A 9377-nucleotide genomic window follows, 5' to 3' on the forward strand; every position below is an offset into this window, starting at 1 on the left:
CAAAGTTTTCAGGCGCCATCTAAAACTCTACGAACTGGTCTGTGTTTTCAGAAGCATTGAACAGATCTCTCCCCCCCACCCCAGCCCCCTCGCTCCCACTCTTCAGCAGCAGACCGAAGCTGAAGAGAAACGTCACGAGGAATATCTTCTAACAAGCTGTCCCCACACAGGTAACGTGTGCAAATGGATTTTGGTGACTTAAATTCACTAACAACGCCCGATTTAGAGCAATCTCAAACTGAAGAAAAGAAAGATTCTGAATGAACTAAGTAACGGAAAATACAACTTTTCTATTCAGCATGCTGTATTTCACAATAGATTGTGGCAGATAAGGAGAAGTGTTCTTTCCATCTTAAGTGCTTTATTTTAATTTTCTTCCATTTTTAATTTTTATTTCAACTTACTTTAAAACTCACTCATTTTTCTTTTGGAAAATATTACTAATTATTATCCTGTGAGTGTGTTTTATATCCAGTCCTTTACAGCATGCTCACTGCCAGCGCTCATTAAAAAAGCCTCTAATCCTGCTTCTATTTAGCAATGTGTCATAAACGTTGTGTCTCTACATTTTGTAAGTCCTGGACCCACGAAGAACAATTTAAAAGCTGATTCAGCCACACAAATCCTAGGAACTGATTCTTCTCTTATGTATGTGCCCTATGCTACAACGAGCTTCAAAACCCAAACCAACACAAGAAAGAATGCACGACTAGTTACCTGCTTTTGGACACACAGCCAAAGGTGGTGGGCCATGTAGTCATCTGCCTCCCACAAAGGCTTGGGGACTTTTAGGGACTCACTGTCATTCATCAGAATCAGCTTTAGATTCCAGCATGGGAAGTTGGGAATCAGAGGGGTTTCCACTAGTGCCGAAAGCCCGACGGCTGCGTGCCTGGCATCACATTGAGAGTGTTAAGAACCTCACCTTTATGTAGCACAAGACGGGCCTCACACTGCAACCTAAACCACTCATTTTCAGAGTTGTGTCTGATCAGAACCCGGACTGATGTGCTCCAAAGCAACAGCTTAAGAGTTCGCTATTGGGAAGATGCTGAAGATGGAAGAGGGCTCTCAAATCCCACCTTCCAGGCTCCTTTTCCCACTGGGAAATGTGAAGGCTCTCCTAAAGATAGGCTCCTTTCTGCTTTCTCTCAAGGAATAGGTGCCTAAGGAACCTCTGCCAAAAACTCAAGTCCTCTGCAGGACGGCAGTGCCTGGACAGAGGTCTTCTAGCTCAGACCGGTAAAATTACATACCAAAGCCCCATTTCACAGCTTAAGTCATCCTTTTAAACAATCTGCCAATCCTTGGCTGCAAGTCACCACCTCAGCGTACCTACCAGTGGCTGCCCACACGGTAGGTAGTCCACCTCCCAGTTCCCAGCGTTGGGAGCAGAGCCCGTCAGATGGAAGCCAGAAATGGATCACTCCCCAGTGAACTCAAAAAGCATCCTTAGTTCATGCAGGATGCAATCCTGACTCTTGTACATTTACTAGGCAAATCTCCCACCTGAACACCACCTGAGAATAGGGGGCCTTATTTTGACAAGAAAGCAGGTTTTTGGGAAGTAAATGAGATGTATGTGCTTGCTTGGGGCAGATACCGACCTAGAGATTGATACACACACAACGCTGCCAAAATTCACGCCCGGGTTAAAACACCACTCACAGCAAACGGAAGGAATTTCAACAAGTCCAGATGCTTTGTCTAGTGTCAGAACTGGAAAAAAGACCATCTTTCTTTCCTTCTGTATTTCATATACGATGTTATGAGTATAAAATAATCTAGTAATTAACCGTCAGACAATTTCTCAGGTTGAACCAATGAAGTTTTGATAACATTTGGCACTTGGCAATAATACAGCCAGGTTAAGGTATATTTAAGCATAAATACAAACAATAATGGAAAAAACAAAGGAAATAAATAAGTCTTTTAAAAATTAAGACTTGTTTCTATTTAAATGAACACAATTAGGGAAGCTAACATAAAGGCGAAAATCTTTTGTCAACTAACTCAAAGTCACTACAAACTTTATTTCTGCTTTACTTTCTGAAGTTGAAATAGCATGTTACAATGACGTTATAGTAAATATGGCCAGACAGGTTGTGAGGTATAGTCCTCTATTTTCCTTGCTTTTAAAGAAATAAAATACCTGTTACAGATCTCTTCTGTATAAAAATACTGCAAGTCTTTCTTTCTTCTTGTTTGCTGTATAGATCAAATACACAGCTTTTATGTCCATGGGTTTTTCGTGTTATTCAGTCACTTAATTTTCACATGGCTCTAGGTTTTAGTATCACTGGTTTTTACTTGGAAGGATTTTTTACATATTTTTTTTCTTTTGACATTTACTATCTGCATTAACAGTCAGACAAGAGCACCCACCCTTTAGGATTAACAGATAGAAAACAAGTTTGCTCCTATTTTTAAGGCATTTATACTCAATGTTTGAGTGTCTTAGTGGGTTTGAAATCTCAACCATTATGTTTCCAAAGCTGTTGCAAAGAACAACTTTAAATTCTGCTGTTTATCAGCCACCACTTTTGATCTGTGACGCAACTTTTCTCTTTTTCTCTCTCCTGAGCAACATCATTTTGGTACCTTACACAGGAACAGGGCTGTTCTTTGTATGAGTTTCTAGAGCTTTGATACTGCTAACAATCTTCTTCTGAGGCCCCACAACTGTCACGCCGACTTTCTTCATGTCACTGGAAAAAAGAGAAGATGCATCGGGTGAGTGAGCATACTGCCTCTGTGTTTCCTAGAGCTGATGTGAGCAAACAGCAATCAACTCGCTCATCTTATATGGCTGCATTGGAGGAGCCTCCAGGCACGGTGATATTGCTGAAACACAAGCCCTGATACGAAAAATACTGAGAGCCATTGTATGAAAAGAGCAGGAGGCCACAAGAAAAGAGTAAAAACTCATTTACCCTTGTTGTGTTTGCTTACTTGGAAGAAACAACAATGAAACAGTGTTCTCCAGCGATACACCCACTGGGATTTAGGGGCAAGGGGTTCACTTCTGGGCCAGTTGTGATCTTGAGTCTCTCTAACATCTTCTTCCCCCTATCAGCCTGATCGCTTTTTGTGAGCAGCGCCGACATCTCGCTGTTACGTGCTGAGCCCTCTGAATCGTCGTCTTAACTCTGGCATCAGCACTGAGATTAACGGCTACATGGCCAAGTTCCCAGCATCTACCCTGTTTTTCACCTCTCATTTCTCCAGGTCGTCCAGTCTCTTTGTTCCTTGTGCAACACAGAAGTGGTTTAACACTTGTGAAGGGCTAATTAACCAGTGGCTCACAGGAAATTGGGCATTCCTAGAGGATTTCGGCACTGTCCCCAAAGGGTAATTGTTATAAAGAGCCATTAGCAGCCTTTTTATAGTTGCAATAATACACTAATTAACGGCATTGATGTGTTTAATTGCCGGTACCGCAGCTGCTGCTTACTTCTTCATAACTTGTCATGTATCCAGCTAGTCCAACAGGGAATCAAGATTTCCTTTGGCAGTAAGTTCATAGCTGTACTTGATGCCTTTTCAGGTGCAGAGAGAACATTACCCTACTCTTCCTTATCACTAGAACAAAGATGGATTGCATTTAAATGTAATAAACTTGCAAGCTGTCAACTTCCAAGTTTAGCATGTTTAAATGTCAAAACTGGAGGCAGGATGGAGTTCAGCCCCTGAATAATTATTAGCATGTAGGAGGAAAGCAGCTACAAAGAGCTTGCTCTGTCTCACCTGGTTTCATGGACTATGGGATGGGCACTGAAGGAAAAGACTGGCAGACGTGCCAGCTGTGAGAAAATCCCCATATAAAAGGCAGAATATAAAGAACCAACAGAGAAAATCCTAAATTGTGAGTGAAAGTGAAGCTGCTGTACCAGGTGATGCACGGTGCTACTGTATCAGAAGAAAACGGGAAATTCCTTGTCATCAGTGAGAAAAAGCTATAGGATTGTGGCCTTCACACGTCATCAGAGCATCTAGGTTTCCTGCATGTGTATTGCAACTACAACAATAATTTACATTTGTCTCTTTAAATGTAAGAATATTTTAGCTAAAACCTGGAAACTCCATATAAAAATGCTACTCTTATGCTTGAGTATAAACTTGTACCTCCAGCCACAACCAAGGACAAAGAGCTACAGTCAATTCAAACTTACTCGGTAGAAATCTTGGCTATTGTATCACAGGAACTGTACTCCACACCCGTGAAAATGTCTTTGCACTGTCCTGTCCGAAAACCGTTGAGCCAATCACCTGTCGTGCGGAAGGCTGAAATGTCAATGTTACTTTGGTCCAGGAGAAGATTTGATGGCCTGAAACAAAAAAGAATGTGACGAAAGTTAGGCAGCAGGGATATGTATGGATTTATTTTTGTGTCTAAACTTAGCACTGGCATTTGTAGAGCAATTGTAGGACTTGCTCTTTGTAGAGAGACACGAGACTTGCATTCAGCAGTGCACAGAGGTGAAAATGAGGAAATTTGTTATTAAATACACTTAGCCAAATGTAAAATACAATTGCTGTGGTCAGTTTAAAATTGATGCTTACTCTAAGACTGAAACTTCCATAAGGATATCATATAAATAATTTAGAAGTGAGAACTGAATCATCTCCTGCCTTTGAAATTAACTTGGTGCTCATGAAGGATGCTGAACTGACAAGATTTGAATCCAAGTTCTCTACTTAGAAAACAATGAAGAAAACAGCCAGAAACAAACAAAATCAACACGACGAATCAAACAAAATGTCTGCCCATGCTTCTTTGCCCATCTAAACCTTTCTCCATCTGCATAAGCCTACCTATAAGCTACTGAGAAAAAAAAAATAACCTTCTGAAAACAATGAATAAATGTATAATTTTTTTTCAGGAAGGAATATATTGCAGCTGACCCCGCACTTTGCATATTGCAAATGACAAAAATAGCTGCTCCCATATTGATCCAGAAATTCAGTTCTGTCTGGTATGAATACTTGTTTTCATGGGCTCGTGAGCATACTGTATCTTCTTATTTGAGAGCATCAAGACTAAAAATAAATGCCAGCCCTTCCCCATGAAGTCACTAGAGTCAGGCTCTACCACACCTCATTTTAGCCATCTAAAAATACCACAAATCGGCCCAGCTAGTTTTCTAAACTACTGCTGCAGTCGATGGAGAGACACACACATTTCCAGTCAGGGGGTCTGTCCTCTCTGAAAGGGCTCCTATTCCAAGCGGTGTGAGAAGCCCCTGAAGAGCAACATGATCAGTAATTTCTTTCTACTGACAAGAGATCTTACTAATTCTAGTTACCTTTCTCTCTCAGTGCTAATTAGTACAAGGATGACTTCCTCAACTAGTCAGAAGTTATTACAGACATCAACTCTATTCCTGCATTTTTCCCTCCACTGACAAACATGTCCATATCGGACAGCTTTTTAGCCCCCATTCAGAAACATATGTGCTCCATTTTAAGTAAAGTTATCTTATAGGTGCCTATCTCAGGCTTAAAGCTAAGCATGTGCTTAGCTGTCCTACTATGATGGTGCTACTCATCAGCACAGGAGACCGAACGAAAGGATGTTCAAGGCAGTTATCACAACTTTACAGTCTATTTTCTACCCCGTAATTCTTTTTCCCTGCGGCTCTAATGAAACATCACCTGCACAGGAGTCTGACTACTTCAGCTGAATCCATCTGAAGTGACTTTTTTAACTTCTTTCCAGTGACAATGAGAGGTGGTTAGACTAACACCGTAATTTAAAGGCAGTGATTACACAGTATATTGTGTAGATGACAGCTACCGGTACTGGAGAACTGATCTGGATAGTAGAACACCCTATTCACCCCAAACCCAAGCCATTTCTGAGCACTGGAAAAAAACACAAATGGGGGAGATTGTAAAGGCACCAAAGAGAACAAAGTATTTAAATACCAGTGAATTAAAGCTCATAGGCAGCCTAGAAAATCCAAACGAAACTTGTCAATCCCAACACAAGTCTTTTTGCAGCACCACAACAGCATACCCTTTGCAGTACATCTGACTTGCACTGGAATCAGGAGATACCACATCAGTTACACCGAGACTTTTATCTTGTACTTTTGAAGAAAAGAACAATATAGCTTTGTGAAACGATAACTTTTGGCATTGGCTGCATATTAAACAGCACCTTTTACTTCTGATGCTTTGCCAATTGTTATCAATCAGCTGACTTCTTTCAGGCTCAGAAAATTATTTTAATATCTGCCCTTCTGGGATTGCAGGCCATAATTAAAGAGCTCATTAGATGCTTGAAAATCTTAACTTCAAAACCACAAATGGACATAACACCCTTCATCAATCTTCACCAGGTCTCAGAGCAACGATGTCCCTGATGGGACACCTTTCCCCTGATCACCTTCCCTCTGGAGCCCGGCCAGGACAAGGAGCTGCTGCAAATGACCCCGATCACCGGCACCAACTATGGACTTCACATCCGCAGATGGAAAAGAGAGTGACAGAAGACACCAAAAACCTGCTCTGCCCCCAAAACACTGAAGAAGGGAAAGCACAGCACGGCCGCACTGACACAAAGACTGAGCTGAGGACAGAAGATGCAGCATGCTTCACGTTACTGGTCTCATGCTAAAAACAGATCTTAGGCACCTACGTGATACACAGCTTTAAACGCCCTCCAGCTAAAGGCTCAGGTTCGATAATCAGGCCCAAGATATTTTTATTCAGTAGCTGTGCAGCCTGCATCTCCCTGACTACTGTTAGTCCCATGAAGAGCCAATGCTTTTTATTTACAGTTTTCTGGACATAGCATTGGAATCCCAAGACATTTATTAAGAGTATTTATGAAGTGTTCTTAGTGATAAAGCATGGAGAATTTTTTTTTTCCCCAGCCTAGTACATCTTTTTAACTTTAATAAAACAAGGCTGGACTCAAGAATCACTAATGAAAAAAAAAAAGTATAAACAAGTTGAAATAGAACAGGCCTCTAGGATTAGGAATTAGAGTGGCCCAAAAGAGCTTTTATGTTTATTACTTGGATCAAAGTATCATCAGGACAAAAAATATGACCTAATTTTAATGCAAGTGACCTCAGAATAACCAGCACTGTAAAGTATCATTTTTCTTCTTGTAGGATTCCAAACAAAAATTAGTTACTTTCCTCCTCAGAGAGGACATCTGGACAGTTTATCAATGAACAGGAATTTGTCTCACTGTGAAGAGTCTGTGATGTCTCCTCACATGCACCAAGGGAAAGCTGGACTTTCAGAGCATCTGCACACATCGGCAGTTTTTTTCCCCCTGACCCAGCCCCTAGACAGAAGGTCTGAACATGAAATTTATGGTCTGGGTGATGTGCGCCATGAGCTCACACTTTACTAGACAAATTAGACGGGTTGCAATCCGTGCAGCTGTAAACGACGTCCTGCAGGGTTCCACCTGATCTTTTACAGCTTTTCATAAATCAGTACCTACTAGCTTCAGAAGAGAGTCATTAAAAAGAAATCATGGAAATTACATGTTTGCTCAGGGGAAGTGAAATAGAACATTTCCCTCTGTGTTTTGTTTTCTTCTCTCCCCTCCTTTTTTTTTTGGAAACTCTTTTTACTTTGTTGCTTTGGCGATCTACGATATAGCCCATCGTGTCATCTTTCGACAGTCATGGAAAGACTTTCTATCCTGTTCATCCTGACTGTATGTCTGTCTACAGAGTTGTATTTACTGACATGTGGTACCCTGAAAAAAAAAAAATCAGCAAGACTTAGGTTAGAGAGACAAATTTAACAGCCAGATGCCAGTTACAAAATTCCCTGTTGCTGAAAGCTTTCTCTGGATGCGTCCATTACGTTAACAGTTGGAATTAACCCCTGAGTTATCCGCAGTAGCAGAGGGAACTATAGTTTGTTATCATTAGCACAGCTTTTTGTCACAACACAGAGAAACTTTTGCTGCCCCATATAGTAACAACAAAGACCACAGAAAACATCATTAGAACCCTTCCCAAGACGGCATGGAAATCTCGCCTCTGGTCCGCTGCTGCCTGGCGAGAAAGGGCTATATTAACTTGAAAATTCAGGAACTGAGACAAATAAAAGGAAAATGTCCTGCCACTTCTGCATGAAGGCTGGTATTCTGCAAACACACAGAGGAGTTGTGCACACACGATGCCAGACTCAGTATTGCAGTAGCCTCTCTCTTTCCATCCCTTCCTCCAAACAACACAACCGATGTTCAGTTTTTAAATCTGGACTTCCCCTTCCACAGTCAGATTCTTTTAAATGGGAAAGCATCTAAAAAATATAAAGTAGTTTCCTGTGGCAAATTTTAGGTAATTATAAGCTGATTTTGTAAAGTGAAATTGGTCCCTAGGAGGGAGCCAGGCGTGGTTTGAACACAAATCCTATGTGCTCTATGATTATGGCAAGCTGAAGCACAGAATCCAAGTCTAATGAGAAGGATATCTCCTATTTCAAGAAAACAAACAAACAGACAAAACCCAACAGCTAGCATACAAAGCAAATCTTAGTTTTATCGTCCACAGCAAGCAGAATCGTAAGAATATATGTGTATCAACAGGAGACTAGTAAATAAATGACATGCCGAGGAGAAGTAGAGTCATTGTGTTTACTTGACTATCCCCGAACCTGAAAGATAAGAATCTTTGGAGTTCCACCTCTTTGTGCCCCTTTTTTAAGATACCCTTAGCAAAATTTGTAACTTAGTCACTAAAATACAATTAATCTCTTAGGGTGGCACATCTGCTTTTCCCAAGAGGCTTCATACCACGCTTGCACGCTCTGAGAATATGTAGGTTGTGACTGCGTCAAAAGAGCTGGAGAAATAAAGAGGGGTAATACAAATAATCAACGGGGGAAAAGACTGCAGGTGAGGCTGCGGGCCCGCTGCAAAATGATACATCTCTCTAAACGTCACCCTGAACTTCTGATTTTCTAGCTCCATGTTATCCATTGGCAAAAAACTTACCACGGCTTCCTCTAGAATAACGAGCAAATAAAATTACATCTGCCTCGTATGTCAGTCCTCCAGTCTTCCCTACTCCTTTAGCTGCCCCTCAGAACATGGTTTTCAAGCATCCCTGTGGGGTAACAAATCATATGCCTGGGTGTATCAATGCTCCTCAACTTACTTTTTCCCCCCCACCAAAACCACTGGAGGCAAAAAATACCAGCACGTTCCTCATAATACAGCTTAAGCTGTGCTTTCGAGCTGCAGAAGAGCATCACGTGGCTGTTTCCTGGGATTCATGGCTGGCCCGGAGACAGACCCTTATCAACAACCAGTCATTACTGTTAGGACAGTCTATAGGCTCTTTAAACAAGGGAGACAAAAATGCCTCAGAGAGCTTTTAAAATGCTTTTCTGGCTCT

General features: G+C 41.3%; 1 protein-coding gene across 1 annotated transcript in view; it reads right to left on the minus strand.

The window, feature by feature from the left end:
* Nucleotides 1-2310: 2310 nt before the first annotated feature.
* Nucleotides 2311-9377, minus strand: part of EPHA3 (EPH receptor A3) — a 152204-nt gene continuing 145137 nt past the window's right edge. The window contains exons 14-15 of the mRNA XM_009710208.1: nucleotides 4173-4328; nucleotides 2311-2708 (exon numbers count right to left, since the gene is read on the minus strand). Coding sequence (XP_009708510.1) covers nucleotides 2603-2708; nucleotides 4173-4328 — 262 coding nt within the window. The 3' untranslated portion in view covers nucleotides 2311-2602. The remainder of the gene's footprint in view (nucleotides 2709-4172; nucleotides 4329-9377) is intronic.

The sequence above is a fragment of the Cariama cristata genome, unplaced genomic scaffold, assembly GCF_000690535.1.
Source record: "Cariama cristata isolate BGI_N322 unplaced genomic scaffold, ASM69053v1 scaffold3051, whole genome shotgun sequence".
Classification (NCBI taxonomy): domain Eukaryota; kingdom Metazoa; phylum Chordata; class Aves; order Cariamiformes; family Cariamidae; genus Cariama; species Cariama cristata.